The 21,415-nt window shown below is 33.6% G+C and overlaps 1 protein-coding gene across 3 annotated transcripts in view; it reads right to left on the bottom strand.

Annotated features, from left to right (window-relative positions):
• The window catches only part of LRBA (LPS responsive beige-like anchor protein), a 729,797-nt gene that overhangs the window by 500,801 nt on the left and 207,581 nt on the right, over positions 1 to 21,415 (bottom strand). For all 3 annotated transcript variants that reach the window (XM_032855538.1, XM_032855540.1, XM_032855539.1), the window contains exons 32-34: positions 16,315 to 16,393; positions 14,536 to 14,669; positions 6,457 to 6,518 (exon numbers count right to left, since the gene is read on the bottom strand). In XM_032855538.1, the coding sequence (XP_032711429.1) occupies positions 6,457 to 6,518; positions 14,536 to 14,669; positions 16,315 to 16,393 (275 nt within the window). The remainder of the gene's footprint in view (positions 1 to 6,456; positions 6,519 to 14,535; positions 14,670 to 16,314; positions 16,394 to 21,415) is intronic.

Here is a 21,415-nt window from a genome sequence, read left to right as displayed (position 1 = left end):
TCAACAGACGAATGGATAAGGAAGATGTGGTCCATATACACTATGGAGTATTATGCCTCCGTCAGAAAGGATGAATACCCAACTTTTGTGTCAACATGGACAGGACTGGAAGAGATTATGCTGAGTGAAATAAGTCAAGCAGAGAGAGTCAATTATCATGGTTTCACTTACTTGTGGAGCATAACAAATAACATGGAGGACATAGGGAGATGGAGAGGAGAAAGGAGTTGAGGGAAATTGGAAGGGGAGGTGAACCATGAGAGACTATGGACTCTGAAAAACAACCTGAGGGTTTTGAAGGGGTGGGGGGTGGGGAGTTGGGGGAGCAAGGTGGTGGGTATTAAGGAGGGCACGTATTGCGTGGAGCACTGGGTGTGGTGCAAAAACAATGAATTCTGTTATGCTGAAAAGAAATTAAAAAAAAAATTCCTACTCTGGCAAAAAGATTATCCTTTTTATAACTAGCTCAATTTTTTTCTTACAAAAAATAAAGAACACTTTCTTAATACTGAATAGTGAATTTAAATGAAAAAAGTTTAAGCATACCCTAAATACAGCACACTCTGAATATCCAAGCACCACAATTAAAAGAAGTAAATCTCCATTTATATTAAATTCTACAATCAGGGGCGCCTGGGTGGCTCAGTGGGTTAAGCCTCTGCCTTCGGCTCAGGTCATGATCTCAGAGTCCTGGGATCAAGCCCCACATCGGGCTCTCTGCTCAGCAGGGAGCCTGCTTCCTCCTCTCTCTCTCTGCTTGTTTCTCTGCATACTTGTGATCTCTATCTGTCAAATAAATAAAAATAAAATCTTTAAATAAAAAATTCTACAATCAGTAAAACTCAGTAACTTTAACAGAAGTCGAATCAGTAGAAAACAGGGATGGAGAATGATTGCAAAGTGGTACAGGGAACTTTCCAGACTGAAATGGTTATTACATCATTGTATATATGTCAAAATTAATCAAATTGTAAACTATGTGCATATATACTGTATATAAATTATACTTCAACAAGTTTTTGTTTTTTTTTTTTAAAGAGGTAAAACTAAGCCAAATGACAATGAAAAGACAAAGACCCTATTTATAAATGAACACAACTACAGAACTGGGTTAGGACAAGATAGCTGAAAATAAAAATGAACACTTAAGAGGCTCCTTGGGTGGCTCAGTGGGTTAAAGCCTCTGCCTTCGGCTCAGGTCATGATCCCAGTGTCCTGGGATCAAGTCCCACATCAGGTTCTCTGCCTGCCTCTCTGCCTACTTGTGAGATCTCTGTCAAATAAATAAATAAAATCTTCCAAAAAAAAAAAAATGAACACTTAAAACACACACAATAATATACAAGAAGTATGGGAATATTTCACAGTGAAAAAGACCAAAAGGCAAAGGCCCAAAATATGTTGACTTAAGACTACTGTTATCATTCAATTATTAATTACACAAATACATAAATATTTGGTTGAACAGTAATTATGCTGGATTTTGGAGATACACAACAAAACACAGTGCTTGCCTTCAAGAAACTTATAGTCTACTGGAAGAGAAAGAAAAATCACAGGCAACTTAAACAATGAAAGGAATAACAGGCAGTGGGAGCTCTGGATGAACAATAGAGTTAGAGCCTTGGAGCAGAGAGGAGTCAAAGGAAGCTTTCCATTTCCAGAAAGACTGCCATGTAGCTGGAAGCTGGATTATTTATTTATCTATAAATATTCACTAGGCAAATAAGTCAATTGGAGAAAGACAACTATCATATGATCTCCCTGATATGAGGGAGAGGAGATGCAACATGGGGGGTTAAGGGGTTAGGAGAAGAATAAATGAAACAAGATGGGATTGGGAGGGGGACAAACCATAAGTGACTCTTAATCTCACAAAACAAACTGAGGGTTGATGGGGGGATGGGTTGGGGGGGTGGGGTTATGGACATTGGGGAGGGTATGTGCTATGGTGAGTGCTGTGAAGTGTGTAAACCTGGCGATTCATAGAGCTGTACCCCTGGGGATAAAAATATATTATATGTTTATAAAAAATAAAATTTAAAAAATTTAAAAAATAAATAAATTTAAAAATTTAAAAACCTCAATAGAAAATAAATAAATATATATATATACACATACATATATATTCACTAGGCAGCCATCATGTGCCAGGGACTGTGCTGAGTACCAGGCATACTTTAACAGGCAAAACAGAAAGAGTTGTTACCTTCACAAGGCCTAGAATACAGACAGGGAAGCTGACAACAAAAAAGTAAAAAGTGCTACATGTATACCTAAAATTGGTTGTACATCCTATGAGGAGTGCTAAAATGAGGATAAGCAAATGAAGATAAGCAAAAAGATACCAACTATAGATATGATGATCTGAGAAAAGGACAATTAAGCTCAGTTCTGAATGATAAGTCAACCATTAGAGTCACCAAATTTGAAGGAGGGAAATTTTAGGGAAAGAAAAAGCATACACTAACAGACAAAATTATGATGGCACATTTGAGTAACTAAATAGTTCAGCGTAGTTTGAGAATATATAAATTGAGCATGAGACTACAAAAACAAAGTGGTAAGAAGTAAGGTCCAAGCAATAAGTGAGACCTGATAATGAAGGACACTTTTGTGCCATGATATAGAGCTGGTTTTTCTTCTCCTGCCCCCACTTTGGTTTGTTTCAATTACCTACTTTACTCAAAATACTCATCACAACTACAAAAAGGAAAAGCTCATGAAATAAAAAGTCAAGAGCAATGACATTAATGTCACATATTTAGAAGAGACAAACTTAAAAAGGAGAAGAAAACCAGATTTAGAAAAAAATTAGAGGATACTGAAGGGAAAAACATTTTACCATAAAAATTTAGGAAAAAAGATACCTCAAGTAGCAAAAATTCAACATAAAACTGCCGTAAAAGAATCATAAAAATGGTAACATCTGGTTCTTATTATAATTTTTAAATTAATAATTAAGGGGTGTAGAAACACACACCTGAATCTAAAATGACCAAATCTTATCTCATAACCTTCATGTGAAAAAAAATATTTCCAAAATAGGAACAATCTACGTATTTTGATAAAACAATTTTTAAAGAAAAATCAGACTAATGGCATTTTAAATTATGTTTTGCTGCTAATTAATTACTCAGACAGGATGCTAGGCCAGACTACATGGTGCTTCTAGTTTTTCTATATACTCTATGCATTTCTGATAAATGGGAAAAGAATAGATGACCTGGCAGAAGGCTCAGACAATAATATGTGATTTACAGGACATGAATGCAGCTACCATAAGATTTATCTGACAGCCCTCTCCGATAGTGGACTGTTGAGTATCCGATGGAATGATTTCTAGTCTAGAAAGTCTACTACTGAGTAGCCATACACATTATTTATTTATTAGATGTTTTGGGTTGAAACCATTTTTAAATGATGCACTTCACAATGCACAGTCATAAATTTAGCTTTAAACCCGAGAAGGGAGGTAGTGTTATTGGAATGTATGTCAGACTGAATTAGGATGAGCAAAGCAACGCTTTTATAAAGTGGCCTTGAATGCAATGTCAATTCTTTCAAAAATGATATTAATGTCAAATGAGCATGATACAAACACTACACAATGCTAGAATATTATTAGTTGAAACAGTTAGCATTTTCTTTAAATTCATATAGATTTCTATAAGGTTTACACACATATACAACAAATAGTAGGCACTAGTAAGTTCCATGCTTGTGAAAAACTAAATCTGAAGTGTAAATTAGAATTTGTTCAATTTTTTTCTAGGCATCAGAGAGTACAGTTTCCTGAAGAACGTATACAATCTTATTTTAAAGAAGCAAAAATAATTTAAATCAACCTTTGAAGCTTAAGTAGCTCTTGAATTACTTTACATATATATGTGACTCAATATATGAATAAACCTAATTTAACAAATCTTCAGTATTTAACTCTACTCAAAAATGTAATGCTGAGTACGTTAAGAAAGCTTTTCTACTCTAAATAACAGGATTTTTGCCTTAACAATGTTAAATGTAAATGAGATAAAATATGAAATGCTGTCTAATCAACCTAATAATGAATAAGTAAATACTGAAAAATATAATCCTAGTTGAAGCCTCAAGAAAATATACAGTGATTTGTTTGGTCTTAACGACAGCAAAACAAATGTGTTCATTTCCACATTTCTTAAATTTAGGTCCTAATCTTTCTTTTGTAATAAAATGTGGCCAATTTAAACACCTTGTTAAAAAGAATGCAAAAAGAAAGTAAGTTCTGAATGGATTCAAAGAAAATAATCAGAACATGGCTGATTGTCATGTAATTAACACCAACTAATTTGTAAAGTTTTAAATCAAATTTGCAGATGTTAAGTTCATAAGCATATCCCATTACTTATGTGATTAAAAAGGAGTTTTTGACCTGATCTTTCAATCTCTGGCACTCAATCCTCTCCATCTCCCCTTAAAAAATTAATTAAAATTTTAGCAATATGCTAGCTTTTCACTTCCCACCCTATCTCAGACTAAAAAAAATTATCAATCAAACTCAAGCCATCCCCACCCAGGATCTGCAAAATGTCGACTTCAAATTCAATTTCATATCTCTTAAGCTTTCATGTAGAAAAAGACAGTTCACTTCTTAACAAAATAAATCACTTTTGTGACTGCCAAGCTGACCTCTTTGAATTAGGAAAATTCAAAGTGAAAAATGTAATTATCACCCCGGAACAATCTGTATACATCTGGAGCTAATTCTAGCTTCATTTTTCACATAATTTTTCACACTGTGCTACATCTTATAGAGATGCCATGGAACTTTTGAAGAACTCATAAAAAATGGTAAGGACTTCAAATAACAAATAATGTATTTGATTTTATTCAAACAAAAATCTTGACGGTATCTGACTTTTGCAACTTATTCTACTAAGTGATCTTCATATCCCATTTGATTAGATTAGTATTAAACAGCCCTGTGACATACATGATAAATAGGTGCTTTAAAATATGTCATTCTTCATCTTTTTGGCTTCTAACATTCAACTATGTAATATACTATCTGAAACAGCTTTGATATATCAAGAATATATTCAATTCTTCTGAACTAAAAAGTGGAATTTTGTTATCAAAATTCATCTATGAAACATTTATATCAGTATAAATAATTTCATACTCTGTGAAGAAACAAATGCTTCTTAAAAGTAAGGATAATTTTGTATTGGTTTAAGAATGGCATATGGTAACTTAGATCCAAGAAATAAATAAGCAATTATTTCAAATCAGATTAGTTAATGAAAAATTTTCTACATTAAGCTTTTTAAAGGAATATAGTTTTCTAAAGGAGATGATTAAATTATAAAAACATGATTCTTGCTAAATCTAAGAATAATAAGCTCACTAGAAACATAACCACTCCTCACAAGTTCATTATAAAAATCCATTAAGTGTAATCTCTAGAAGTAATTGTTCTTATTGCATTTTATTGACAATGCATAGTATTGATTTTTCACACCTTCTATGATTCTTTAATTTGTATTCATGAAATGTCCATCAGCACAGTCTAAATAAATTTGGCAATATAAACGCTAAAATGAATAAATCGATGCAAAGAAACATTAATTTTGCATTATCCTTATTCGTCAGGCAAGTACACCACAAGAGTTGTAAATGAAGGTCAAAGGTTTTGAAATGGGTCAGAACCCTTGACCTCTAGACCAATACCCTTCCTATTAAAAAAGGCTATCTTAAAGTTTTAAGTAGCGGAATTTACTACCAGCAAGATATCATTTTTAAAAGACTACAAAGAAAACTCTCAGTAAAAACATTCATCTGTTTAATTGCAAAACAGAAAAGAAAAACCATGATTTTTACATAAGTGTTCTAAAAATCATTAAAGTTTACATGAGATATAAAATTTCTGAACACTGAAAGCAATTTTGCTTTAATTTATTCACTACATCTTATTATGATGGCTGCCATACTTTTGTTGATGTTTTCCCAAATCTACTCTGTATGTCAAAAATAATTAGCAATGACAAGAATTCAAAATTATTTATCACTCATTTTATAACCTATACACAAAAGGGAAGTAAACCCATTATTCCTAAGGGAGTCAGAGTGGCACTCCACAAGGTTTAGAAATAAATCTGTTTCTATAACCTTAATATATTCAGCAAAGAAATTTAGCCACCTCAAGATCATTCGCTCTAGACATTTTTTAATGTGATTCTAAAAACCTGTTTCTCATCTATCTGTTCTCTCTCAGCACTCACTACAAAATTATCTTTGTAGTCTTTGTTAATATCAAAGACAAGAAGTAATCCTTTTGCAATACAAATAAAATTATTTTAAAATTGCAAATTCAAACTCTATTACAGCAAAAATATCTACCAAAACAATTATAATTTCCTTATAAATAAAGTCATGCAAGAATTTACTTTTAATCCAACATTTTTTCCTGTTACTCACCTGAGAACACAGTAGCATAACCAATTCCACAACCGAACTACTAGACTTCATGCAAACCAGACCTATTTTAAAGAGAATTTAAAAGAAAAATTACAGAGTAAAAAACAAATATGAGGGATTTGTTATACAACTTTATCCAAATTGGTTTTTAAAACAAAATTTAACATCTTGCTAAGAACAAACCCACATAACATTCAATATTAGTAAACTGGTACTCTGTAATTACTTTAAACTTGGCATCAAAACTACCACAATTTTATTTGTAAACTATTTCATTTCAGTATTCAATCTACTAAAACATTAGCACTCCATATATAATGACATTTCACAACACTGAGAAATGTGCACAACATATGCCATATTGATCAATATCATCTACATTTTGTTTTGGAGAGAGCTGATTGTTATACATGCAGAGAAGGGAAATGGCTCCCTGACCTTTGCTTTCTCCACCACACTCTCTCCCTTCAACCCTCTAGCTATCAATCAAGTTTCCATTTTGTTTCATGGCAGCAGACATCCCAAACACTCTTATTAGTACCTTGACCTGTGACCTCACGCTAAACCTTAACAGAATTGTAAGCGTTCTGATATATATTCTTGATTTCTTAAAAATAAATTCATTTACATTTTCTCTTTTCTGTATCATTTGCGTTCACCACAAATATCTCAGGAAGGAACTTCTAAACAATACATATCTAAAGACTTCCTTGGTTTTGGTTACCAACAAAATCTAAAAAAGTTCATTCAAAGAACACTTCATAACCAGTATATTAAAAAAGCAATGCCCATAATAAAAGCACCAAATTACTAAATCACATGACTAATAATCAGAAAAACTGTTATTTTTCATTCTATATTTTTCTAAGCAAACACAAGTTTAGAATCCAGGGTGTAACAATAAAAATAATTCCTGGTGGACCCTTACACACCCTGCAGAATTATCTTCTTTCTTTCTCTCTTTCTTTCTCTTTCTTTCTTTCTTTCTTTCTTTCTTCTTTCCATGAAAGCTCTTGGAGGCATCCTATCCCATCTTATTCCCTTTCTTTAATCTTCTCGCTCTGTAGTTCTTTTTCCTCACCTCTTTTAGTCATGCTGCCTCATACCAACTGATGGCACACACTACCATTCTGTAGCCTTATAAATAGCATTCACATTAAACAACCTATTTAATGTTGTTAACAACAACATTGTTGTTCTTGTTAACAACAATAGGTTGTTCCCCTCTTCACTTTTTAGAAAAGAACCATTTTTCCCAATGTCTGAAAAAACGTGTAACATAGAAATAATGATAGTAATAGTGTCAGCACCAGCATAGAAATTAGCTACAGAGTATATACATGTTGCATTAAGAAAGCAGGTCATTAACTAGACTAAATTATGGTTTCTGTAGAGCTGAAATGAGCATAGCTCTGCAGGATAATACCAAGGCCAAATGGAAGGGCATAGCCAATAGTCCATCTCATCGCTGGTACAGCCCTCTGCTGGTCTGAAACCTTGTCACTTTACATAAAATGTAAACAACCAGAAAGTTCCATATATTTCCACTTCCAAAAAGTAAACTCAGATCTTTCTTTACTTAGGTCATTATTCCACTGCTCTATTCTAGAGAAACCAGAATTCCTACCAACTTTCCTTTCAACAGCAAAATATTTGGGCTCTGATCTGGCTCAGCCTATTTTATCCACTCAGAAAAAGAACAATAATGATAAAAAAAGGCCTTGGGCCATTTAACTCAATGATCAATGAGTTAAGTGTTAAGAGATAGTAAAATAAATAACATTTCATGGTTTGATTAGAAAAATTCATGCATTTTTTGGAATGGGGTTTTGTAGATTTGTAAAAGATGGGGAGGAGGGCCAAGGTAGATGGTACATTGCATTTTAAATGAGAAAGGGCTTTAGGGGGCAAAAAAGACCTTATATTAGATCTCTAATAATAAGCTCCCTGTCTAAAAGGCAATAATACTGTAAACAAAAATATATAACCTTGGGCTCAAAGAAACAAGAAATATCACCAATAAAGGACTTGGTATCAGGCTGCACAACTTAATCATCTCTCTCCCTCTCTTTCTTTCTCTCTTTTGCCCTTGGGTGACACTGGTTCCAGGTATGAAAAAGGAAGAAATGAATTATAAACCAATAATCTGTCTTCAGACTCTAAGAATTATCCAAAGGAAGGCCCTAAAACAATACTTAAAGTTCTAAACTGCTGCAGAAGTATTAATTTTCATTTATACACACACACACACATACCCTATTATTGCCCCAGTTAGCAGAAAGCACACAAGAGACACACACACACACACACACACACACACACACACACCCTATTATTGCCCCAGTTAGCAGAAAGCACACAAGACAGCCTCAGAGATCTGAGTAGGCTCTTAACCCAACTTCTCTAAAAGCCTCTCAGAATAACCATAGCGTTCATTTTGCTTGGTTTTATTTTTGGTTTATTTTTTAAAGATATGCAATTTTAGTCCCTTCAAAAAAAGACAAACTCAGGATACCAAAGCCAAGAGCTTTATACTCATTTGGAATTTCATGACCAAAGAGGTCATGAAATTTTCTTGAAATTTCTTCACCCAAGACTATTTACCCCACCTCCATTATCACTGCTTTTCCTTACTGCTAAATTCAGAAATATTAAATGATTTACCAGATATTAAGCTAGCAACATCTGAACCCACTGATCTGTCTAAACTTCAAGTAACATGAAAAACAGTCTTGACATTTTGCCGCATGGAATGTAAGAAGCCTTTTTAAAAATATATGTATTTTAAGTATGTATTTAAGTCAACTTGGTTTTTATATAAAAAGAGATGATTATGAACATTATTAGAAGCTTTAATAATAATTTAAGCATAATGCACTCAAATTCTTATTCTCTATTTCTCTGGTTTTAAAGGTTATTTGTATATAACCTATATGAGCAAAGGCCTTTGGATTCAACTAACTGCTCTTCATCTATAAATATGATATCTATCTTGTAAATACTAATTCCAAATTTCAGATAAACTTCTAATTGGTTCCACCTTATCATTAATTCTGGTCCTCTTTCTTGAACTTACATCATCAAATGCAGTACTTTGGAAAAGGTGAATCATTCAAAATTTTATTGAAAAGACGACAGTCATCTTCTTTGATCCAGAATTATAAAATATTTTCTTCTTTGGACTTTTAAACATGATTTAGAATGATGAATCCACTAATTTTTTTCATTTCTACATGAACTTTTCTTTCCAATCATTTTCATGTAACACACTTGCCTTTTTTATTCACTTAGAAACTGTACCAAGTAAATTGTGCTGTGTAACTATCAAAGCCATGGAAGAACACTGTCACATACCTTTTTAGCAAAATAAGATGTTCCATGTTCTTGTCAGAAAACATTGCATAAATTTTGTACAATGAAGTCCTTTCTATAGAATGACATACTAAGAAAATCAATTTCCTTTTTGTCCACAGAAATATACTGTGCACTAATGAATTCTTGGGTTTGATAAAATTTGAGTGTTGCTCTCTGTCTCTTTAAATTCATCCTCAGATGGTCTAATAATTGTAAAATGTCTTCTTCTGTCAATTTTTCACCTTATCATTAAGAGCAGAAAATAAGCAATTCTGAATTCCTAACAGAATTTGATGAAAGCTGAAAATAAGACCACAAAGATGGTATCCACGGATTTCTTTTACACCGATTTTACTGATATTTCTTAACCTTTTTTTTTTCATTATTGCTCCCCACTAGGAAGCCATTTCAGAACATTTTTTTCTTAATTGCATCCCCACGAAACTTTAATACTAAACATACACTGTATAGATGTACTGTGACCCACTGGAAGAACCATATAATACTTAAAATGTTTTTGCCCTCCCCAAATATCAGTTCTTGTTCCCACTGAGAAAACAAATTTCTATCTTCTTAAAATATGATCTAGTACTTTGGGGAATGCAGTACAAACTGAGGGAGATCCAAGAGTGATGATTTATTTTCTTATTATATCATAATTCCAGGGGCAATTCCAGTATTCTTTTCTTCTCATTATTTTATAGTCCTTACTATAGTAGGAATAACTCATGAATAATGGTGAAATAACAAAGTATTTTAAGGTATAGGAAAATCAATATCACAAAGACCCCCTAATGAATCCTAGATTTATAAAAACATGTTCACATAAGGCAATTGTAAGATAGAATAAATGTTATTTTTTAAGTAACTTTCTTTGTTTTTGAAAGACCTCTTTAAAAAAGCAAAAGTAACAAAATATCAATCCTTACAAAAGGTTGAAAAAGAGAGTTAGTATCACTAAAATTGAAACAATCAGAAAACATGTGGTTCTAGGCAAGATGTAATAGGCAGTGTTACCTCTAACTAAACTAAACTATTTATTCATTCATTCATTCATTCATTCATTTATTTTTATCAACATATAATGTATTATTTGTCCCAGGGGGTACAGGTCTGTGAATCATCAGGATTACACATTTCATAGCACTCACCATAGCACATACCCTTCCCAATGTCCATAACCCAGCCACCATATCCCTACTCCCCCACCCCCTAGCAACCCTGTTTGTTTTGTGAGATTAAGAGTCTCTTATGGTTTGTCTCCCTCCCAATCCCATCTTGTTTAACTAAACTTTTAGATCTAATCTCAAGCCATCAGAAAATAAATGGGGCAGAGAAACCATTAAATGACATCATGAGGAAACAATGGCCACAGAGTGCCAAAATATGTAACATTCTACAGAACAACCAACCAGATTTCGTCCACAAGCCAATAGCATGAAAACAGAGGGAAAATACGGAGAAACTGATTTTAATAAAGACTTAAAAGACATAACCAAAAGCAATAAATTGATTTTGTTTGTATATAAATGAGAAAATGTTTTGTAAAAAGACATTTAAAAAACAATGAATATGAACTAAGTATTATATGGCATGGAACTATTATCAATATTAGGTATATACACAACAATTATGATTATGTAAGAAAATATCCTTTTTTACATGGCTTATGAATTACTTAAGGGTAAAACAACACTGTCTAGAATTGATTTAAATACTAAAGCAAAATAAAGGGAGGCAGACACAACAAACAATTATAGCAAAACAAAGATGGTTTGGGAGTTGGTAATAAGTTCATGATTATTTCAATTTCTACTCTATACATATTTAACATATTTAAAATTTTTTAAATAAAAAAAAAAAACATTAAAAAATTATAGAAGTAATAAGCTTTCCAGTCTCTGGGCATACAACTTGTGACTGACAAAGGCAGAATTAGAACCAAGGTCTCCTGTCTTTGAATCTAGTGCTTTTGTACAGTACATGCCACAAACACTTCTACTCAAAACTCTTGTTTTACAATGCACAAAAACCACCACCCAAAACGTTCCTTACAACTTAACATACATATGTAAGATGCATAAAATTCCTAGATTTTTTTGGGGGGGGGCTAACTTTTTATGAATACAGTCCAATGAGGCACTGCTCAGGTTTACAGATAAGCAAGAGTGCATCATCTTCCTTATTATCAGTTTATCAGAACTTACCAGTAAAAAATTGATTCTAAATTAAATTTTGTTCAGGGATCTGGAATTAGCAAGTTTAGTACTTCTGAGTATCTTGCGGGATCTATTATAAAACTATTATATAAATATATAAAACTATAAAACTATTATAGACCAACTAAAAGCTCTGTTTTGCTACACCAAAAAGCTGTAATTAATAATCCACTTTACAATAATGAAATATAGTTCGCAAATTGTCACACCACTTTAAAAAAGAAACATTTAACATGTGAAGTATAAATTAGGGAGAAGTCCTTCAATTTTTCAATTCATTATCTTTCAAATTTTATTACTTCATTAGATCAAATAGTCCATGCATGGCTGAAAAAATTATATCCTTCAGCAGATAAGGTAAAATTCTACCCCCAAATTAAGTAAATATTTCTAAAACTTGAACTTTTTCAAATAAATGTAATACTTTTTCCCTCTGTGGAAATGAGACCACTCATCACCAACTCCATATACATCTATATAGCACAGATGATAATGAAATTCTTATTTCAGCTAAAGCTTATTATTTTAAATGTGCTGATATCCCTCAATTAGTGCTAATATGAAGAGTACCTTCCACTATTGAACTACCTCTACCTTGCATTTCCATATTCTTATTTCTAAAAGAGAGTTTTTGGGGGGTGCCTGGGTGGCTCAATTGTTAAACATCTGCCTTCAGCTCGGGTCATGATCCCAGGCTCCTGGGATCAAGCCCCACTTCAGGCTCCCTCTCAGCTGGAGGCCTGCTTCTCTCTCTCCCATTCCCCCTATTTGTGTTCCCTCTCTCATTGGGTAACTCTCTGTCAAATGAATAAAATCTCTTTAAAAAAAAAAAAAAAGTATTTTTTAGTAAGTTTTAAAAAATTCCTCAAGAGATCATCTAGTGACTGTTACTCAACAAAAATTTATAACTAAAGCTATAAATTGATATTTAAAGAGATCAGGATACAGATAATTACACTTTTCCATGATTTTTCAGCTTTAGGAGAATCAAAGTATTTAATCCTAAACCATGAACCATGGACACAGACAAGCCCAGATTTAGGAAACTTCTAGTCCAAACACATCTAAATTAAAAAAATCAATTCTATATTATCACTGATGAAAATCCTCCAGCTTATCCTTAAAAAAATCTACTTGTAAGGATGAAGACTGGTATTCTGCAGTCAGTCTATTAAGCTCTTAACTAGAATTGTTTGGAAAGCTATTCTCTGTTGAACTGATATCTGCTGTCAGAGATAGCAATTGGCTGAGTCACCCATTCTAATATTAGAAAACATTCACTATATGGCAAGTACCCCATATTAAAAAAAAAAAAAAAAGTCCAGGGACACCTCAGTAGCTCAGTTGGTTAAGCGACTGCCTTTGGCTCAGGTCATGATCCTGGAGTCCCAGGATCAAGTCCTGCATCAGGCTCCTTGCTCAGCGGGGAGTCTGTTTCTCCCTCTGACCTTCTCCCCTCTCACAATCCTGCTCGCGCTCTCTCTCTCTCAAATAAATAAAATCTTAAAAAAAAAAAATAAGTCTGAATATTCCTTCATTCCATAAACAGCACATGGTTTTCAATCCAACTCAATAACCAACTCTGAATGCTATCTAGTTTGACACCATCTCAAAGTATACTACCTATAAATGATCCAGGAATCTATATGTAAGCAGGATAGAGTACTGTTGTTAGGGCCAATTTAATGTTAAAACCTGTTTAACTATTAGGGCCTGCTTAGCCAGAGTGACTCCATATTGCCTAGGTAGCCATATTGTTGTTTACATCCACGGACTTCAGTCCGGGGATAAACGCCCCAATAGTTCCTGGTATCGGTTCCAGGTATTGATTCCGGGAGTAAACGCCTTAACAATGGAAGCCATGTACCTTGGGTCTGCGGTTATGTCCTATAAAACCAGCCTGTGAGATCGGGAGGGGATTGCTCTCTCCGGAGGCAGCCCTGGCCAGTCAGTCTAACTTCTAATGCTTGGCATAGAATAAAGCTTTGTATAACTTTCACTTTGTCTCAGTCTTGTTCTTTGATAACGGACCCCAACATTGTTATTTCTACTTATTTATAAAACAGAATTCTACTAATAAGGACTAATAATACATTCATTTTCCTAATATGTGGTGATATACTATTGTTTATATGGATCTTAAGTTCTAGTAAAATCCCAGGTAAATGTCCGCTAATTACTATAACACTAATCTTTCCAATTCTCCATTCTCATAGTTTATTTTAATGCATTAAAAAAAGAAATCTAAGTTGTAGTTCTTTGGTTCAGTAGATACTTTTCTGCTTCATCCAAATCACTAATTAAAAATCCAAATCAGATTAGAACAATAGAAGAGACACATCTTTCAAAAGACACAGACTCTGTAAGAAACTTTGTCAAAGGCTGAAAAATACCTGAACAATGAAACTCCATGCTTCTCCTATTATTCATTTCAATTTTTAATCTTAAAACTTAAATATAAATTTAAATATTCATTTGTAAAGTGACATATAGAAAAATCACTTACTTGTTCCTTCTATAAGCAGTTCTTGTCCATGACTACCCAAAAGTGTCCGAGAAAGAAAAGGTGCAAAATCCACAAAAATCTCTCGTAGAAGAGGAGCTGCCTTTTCCAAAGCATGTTCAAGCCTCTCTGTAATACTAATGGAAAGATATTATCTGAACTATTCATTAGAATTTACTATTTTCAGTTTTTAAAATGAGTTTCCAAAGAAATGTAAAATCATGAGAAATTAAAAATTATATAACAACTCATTATTGCTATACATATCATTCCTTCTGCTAGAATACCCTTTATTATTAAGTTCTATATTACCACCCCAGCCCTGACAAATCTGGTAAACAACCACTCTAAGCATCCAATCTTATTGGAAATCTTAATGGGTCAGTAGAGAGCACTTGATTTTAACACCATTATAACCTAAAAAAACTCGACCAAATCCTTATCAAATTTGTGTATTCCTGGGTCACCTGAGTGGCTCAGTCGGTTTAAGCATATCCCTTCAGCTCAAGTCATGATCTCAGGGTCCTGAGATAGAGCCTTGGGTTGGGATCCTTGCTTTAAAAGGAGTCTTAAAGTCTCCCTCTGCCCCTCCCCCAACTCTCTCTCTCTCTCTCTCTCTGTCTCTCTCTCTCTCAAATAAATAAAGTCTTTAAGAGAAAAAAATTTGTCTATTAATAAACCATCAGTACCTTCAGTTCAAGAATTATAACTTCCTTTCTAAGTTCTCAGCTGCAGCATACAACATAGACACCGTAAGTATTTATAAACTGAATTAGTTTATATTCTTTTCTCATTGACATCTTTAAGAATTTTTTTTCTAAAGCAATCTGAACAACTTTTCATTTGAAAATTTGTATACTTTACTGGCACACTTATAATGATCTCAATTTACATATTAATGTGTCTCTCTGTGACTAGATGCACATATACTCATATGTATACACACATACAACAACACACATGTATATATTTAATGAGTTAAACAAGCTCCCTGCATTTCAGGAAATTCAGAGGCATCCACAGCTTTAGTTCCTAACTTATAAACAAAATATATATACAAACAGCCACTACTTACCTATTTATTCACACAAGGAGTACTTCGTAATACCAACAAGAGCTGCTACTGAAACTATCAACTGTTTAGCTGATGGGAATTTCTTCTACCAATTAGCATCTCATCCTAGGTACTACCCTTAATACTATTCCTCTCTGGATAATATCACAACTACAAGGTTACACATACAGAACTTTGGTGCCTGTATTTGTGGAGTGCTAGGATTTTCCAGTAGTGGAAGGAGGATCAAGAACTCTGACCACGAAGGCTCTAGTGGTAGAAAAGATCCACAGCATTCCACCTTTGAATTTGAAATGCATATTCCCAATTTAAAAAGGTTAAGGACGGTAAAAATGTATCTACTGTTCAGTTTCACTGTGGCTTTGGTTGACTGGCTATAACTTGCTTCAGCATTTTTGTAGAAAATGAACAATGAATTCTACATTTGCAGCTCATAATCATATGAAACCTAAGTCATAAGCTACTACCTGTGTATTTAAATATTTGTTTTGCATGCAGTACTTATTAATCATAATAGCCACTTCTCAAAAACCTTTTACATCTCATAATCTTTAAAGAGAAACTTCTAAAATATTCAGGCCTCTGTCGCTTATGTTTTTAAAAAAATAGACAAAAGTAAGTTAAAAAAAAAAAGAACTGTAGCTAGACAGTTTAAAGAGTCATCAAAAGGAATAAATCACAAATATCCAAGTTAATAGCTTTAATACCTCATATTTGAAACTTGGTCTTGTGGAACTGAGCCAACTGTTGGCACCGAGGGCAATTTTGCATTAGATGATCTACCACCTATAAAAGAAAATAACCATTTACAGGAATCTTCCATTTTTAGATAAAGGTTCAAACAAAGAAGCTATCTTTATACCAAGTCAACACAAAACATTACAATGGATTTTAAATGTCCCTTATATTTTGGATAACATTAAAATCTACCAATTAACAAGGTATCTCTTTAATCATTTAATATGTAAATCTTAGTTACAAGTTTGATTATTACACCAAATAACCTATGATCCATCAGCTGCAGAGGTAACAGAAAACTAATTTCTGATTCACTAAAGTCATGATTGCTTCTATCCAACAAGTAGCAATAGAGATTTACAAGTAGACACTTTTTCAAATTGAAGCAAAACACAAAAACAGCTAATTCCAAATTTAGCCTCAAGTACATAAACTTCCACTTCCATAAAAACTGACCTTATTCAGTCACCAAATACCTTATGCTATAGTCTGAGTGCTTCTGAGTCTAGCCTAACAAACATAACCCAGGGAATACTTGTGAAACCTTTCTTTTTTTTTTTTTTTTTTGTGAAACCTTTCTTAAATGATTCAAATAGAAGTTATACTCCCTCATTTGTATCCTCAGTGTAACAAGAACTTAACCTGTTTGTGCATTTGTCATGCTATATTTCACTTGATTTTTTAAATATCCTTTTTCCTATTATACTAATCTTTTTAAAAGCCAAGACCTCATCTTTTTCATCCCAATCTCTCCAGAGCTTAGAGAAATTGCCAATAGAGGGTCCTCAGTTTATGTTAATTCCAAAAATTATTCCCTTAATCATTCCTAGCTCTCATATTTTACAAGTTAATCTTCCCATCTGGTATGTACTTCGTTATTTCCTACTTTTTTATGTCCCTCTCTTTGTTCTAACTACTGTGTAAAATTAATTTCTACCATGTGATCTTATTTTACTCTCCAATGAAACTTCCAGATACCCTTTAATACTCTTGTATATTTTGTTGAATGGTCAATTCATCCTATTCTATTACGAAATGTTAAAGCTGTTCTACCCTGTACGAGAATTTTCATCTTTGTTTTCAACAAATAACTGCTTACTTGGCAGGAGAAAAAAAAAAATCACTAGAAAAGTAACTGGAAGAGTAAAAGAACAGATAGGAACAAAACAACATACATTATGACAAGTCTTGAAAGTGTGATAGAAGACTAATTTGTATGATAATTTACTGAGACTTAAGAAATTCTAAAAGCTCAAGAAAGAAAGGGGAAAAATAAAGTTCCTGTTTAAGAATTAGGATATATGGGATAGAACATCATTCAGTTTAAGCTAGGAGTAGGATCAAAGGAAACAGAACAGCCATTTGCCTTTTCTAAGGCCAATATTAGGAAGAAAAAGAACAGACATATAGAGTGTCCCTCTATGACACAGGGACTGTAAGAGTCACTGGAATCCAACTTGGATGATATCCTTACAACCTGGAGTCTACAGGAACAAGAGACATGCATATCTTGCTTGCAGATGTAATTCAGTAAAATTCAGTTTCTGAAAGCAGTATCTTAAATGGGTGGCAAGTTAGTATTTGGGTAAATACAGACTGAAATCTCATCACAATTCTAGAGAGAACAGTCCAAAAAGAAGGAAATAATACTGAGGAAAATGAAACAAAGAATATGCAAAGCTGATACATGAGAGAAGAGTAGCTCAAAAGATCCTGGAATATATGCACTACCAGAGGTCTGATGCTTATGATATGTTCTCAAAACTTCAGGCATAGGTATGCTAGAAGTACTTAAAAGGACACAAAGTAGTGTGGACAGAAAGATAAATGAAGGAGAGATGGAAGAAGAAATGCTCAACTAGCATACATAAAGGAAGAAGACAGAAACAGTTGAGAATGTAGAAAAGTAGCCTCCGACATCAGGAGCTGGCCTGGTAATACTAATTAGGCTTAGTTTTGTTAGTATGAATGACTGATGACTTTACAAATTACAGCTTTAGGCTTCCATGCTTCTGATGAGATTTATTAGGGTATCTCACTGTAGAATTACCCATGCTTCCTAACAGTACTCAATTCAGAAGGAAGCCCCACTTCCTTAACCCCTCCCTAAAATCACCTAATATAGGTTCAAACCCTGTAATAAATCATTTCTAACATTCCCTTACTCAGATGTCCCTAATTTCCTCATTGTGTGCATCCTCCCTCACTGAACTAACTTTTTTAACCAAAAGTTTATTCCTGGCAGTCTTTGGTTAGAGCACACTGATAGAGACTTTAGATGAACTCAGGCAGAGAAAGATAAAAATCATCAGATTATTTTAAAAGAAACAAAATTTTAAAAATCTCTAAGTAAGAATTCTTTTCCATAACAACCTGTCTCATCAGGATAAAATGCACAGTTTTCCACATGGTAGCATTTCTCAAATCAACACATTTTATAATCAAAGGCATCTTAACAATTGTAGTTAGCCATAGTTGAGACCTACGTGTAAGAGGAAACAGTGGATAAAATCAAGAAAGCAACAGATTCAAATATGATATGGTAAAAGACTAAGTAAAGGAGAACTGTGTAACTATTTAAAATCTTTATTTTGCCAGTCTACAACCTCAAGATCACATAAACTAGAAGCCTACAGGAAAAACAGTTGTATAATTTCAACATATTATGTAAGTATAATGATTTGCTTGTAGTGAAAATGAACCTCTAAGCTCCATTCCAATAGTGTAGGCAATGGAAGATCATCTCCACTGCCCCACTTGCTACAAAAGGACACCTAATGTGGCAGTAAATTTAACAGGCTTGAAAGCATAGGGGTCTCTTTTCTTTTAAAGAGGGGGTTGGGGAAGGGGCAGAGGTAGAGAGAGAATCCCAAGCAGGCTCCATGCCCAGCACAGAGCCTGACATGGGGCTTGACCTCGAAACCCTGAGATCATGACCTAAGTAGAAATCAAGAGTCATACGCTGAGGCACCCAAGTGCCCCAAGGTTTTCTTATTTTTAATTTGCATGGTTACCCTAAAAGAAACCAAATTCCTGAGTGAACACTGAGGACTGAAACAAGCATGCAGCTTTATATACTCACTCATTTATTGAAAATTATCTTTTGAAAACAAATAGAAGTCTAGGTATTATTCTAGATGCTTGTGATATATCAGTGCTTATATAAACAAAAAGTTCAGCCCTTGTAGGGGAAGACAGACAATAAATAATAAACATAATAAATAAGTTGGGAGCTAGAAGGTGGTTTAGGAAATAATAGAGAAGAGTGAGGGAAATTGGAAGCATGGGGTGAGGGTTAGTGAAAGCTGCTTGCATCTTTAGATATAGTGGTCAAGGTGAAACTTAGGGAAGGTGACCTAGGAGTGACAGTCTGAAGGCAGGGATAGAGAGTTGGCCAAGAGAGAATCTGTATCTAAGAATCCTGTGTTTCAAGTAAAATCAGTTATTTTCCCATTATACTACAGTATAAAAATATTGTACTTTTAAAGAGCAAAGGGGCCCTATTTTCCAAACTTCCTTAATCTAGTCAGGCCTCAAGCAGTTAGCTTGAATAGATCAAGTAAAGTATTTGCACCAGGATGGGGGTGACACTGACCTGGAGCAAGGTATACGAGCTCAAACAATGTGAAGAGAGCATTTAAGTAGAAAAGAAAACTAAAAAGAACTTTGAGGTTAATGATGTGAAATTAAGGGCATTTGTGTTGCATGGAGCACTGGGTGTGGCATAAACAATGAATTTTGGGACACGCACACACAAAATTAAATTTTAAAATAATAATACTAAAGATAAATAATGATAATAACGTACTACAACTCATTTAATAAAATAGGAAGCCAAAGAGGCCATATTGATAAGATAAATTAACAATCTGAGGAACAGGATATTTAAATAATTTCAAAGTACCTTTCCACAAAACACTTATTAAAAACAAAAGGGAAAGAGTAACTTTACCATAGAGAAAATTGGCCATTCAATTTTTTTTTTTTTAAGATTTTATTTATTTATTTGACAGAGAGAGAGAAATCAGTAGGCAAAGAGGCAGGCAGAGAGAGAGCGGGAAGCAAGCTCCCTGCCGAGCAGAAAGCTCCATGTGGGGCTGGATCCCAGGACTCTGAGATCATGACCTGAGCTGAAGGCAGAGGCTTAACCCACTGAGCCACGCAGGCACCACTGGCAGTTAGATGTTAATCTAATAATGAAAGTGGTATCATCAATATTGTGACAAGTCAAACTGTGCACCATATGATAGGCACTGGGTGATTATTGAAATGTTAAATCACCATATTGTACACCTGAAATTAATATAACACTGTATGTTAACTATACTGGAGTTAAAATAAAGACAGATAAAATTGTGCAGCAGGTGATCAGATTTTCTTCTCCACCTGTTTCATAATATTCCTACCAAAGAAGTGTATCATAATTTGCTTCTAATCATGAGGATATATCAGACCAACCAAAATTCAGGACATTCATTTGAGTCATTCCTAGTTCTTTACCATAATAAATAGCATTTTGTATTTGCTTACATAAATTTATGTGTACTCCTTGACTTTTTTTTTTTTTTTTAAATAGGCTCGACACCCAGTTGGAGCCCAATGAAGGGCTTGAACTTATGACCCTAAGATCAAGATCTGAGTTGAGATCAAGAGCTGGATACTGACTGAGCCACCCAGGTGCCCCACTCTTTGATTTTTTTAGGTAACTTCCTATTAGTCAATAAACACACACTTTACATATGAACACATATTGCCAAATTGCCCTGAATAAAGAATAAATAATTTACACCTGACTACTAGTAAAATTGAATGAATTTTCCCACTTTAGTGGAAACCAAAAGGTAACATAAATAACTACTACTCTGACATTTTGAGCATTTTTGTAGGAATACTTTTCTTTGTAATTTGTAATTATTATATATAGATATTTACCTTTTATCGTTCATTACAAATACGTAAGTGTGTAGTGATTGTTGTCATGCAGAATTCTAGAATGTTCCTTTTAAATCATTTTACCAGTATGATTTAGAAAAGAGAAATACCACCAAATTTTAACACGGTTGTTAGGAT

Source organism: Lontra canadensis, unplaced genomic scaffold (genome assembly GCF_010015895.1).
Source record: "Lontra canadensis isolate GAN:19392208 unplaced genomic scaffold, GSC_riverotter_1.0 scaffold10, whole genome shotgun sequence".
Taxonomy (NCBI): domain Eukaryota; kingdom Metazoa; phylum Chordata; class Mammalia; order Carnivora; family Mustelidae; genus Lontra; species Lontra canadensis.
Note: the sequence above shows the minus strand (reverse complement) of the source record. Positions and strands in the feature narration are given on the sequence as shown.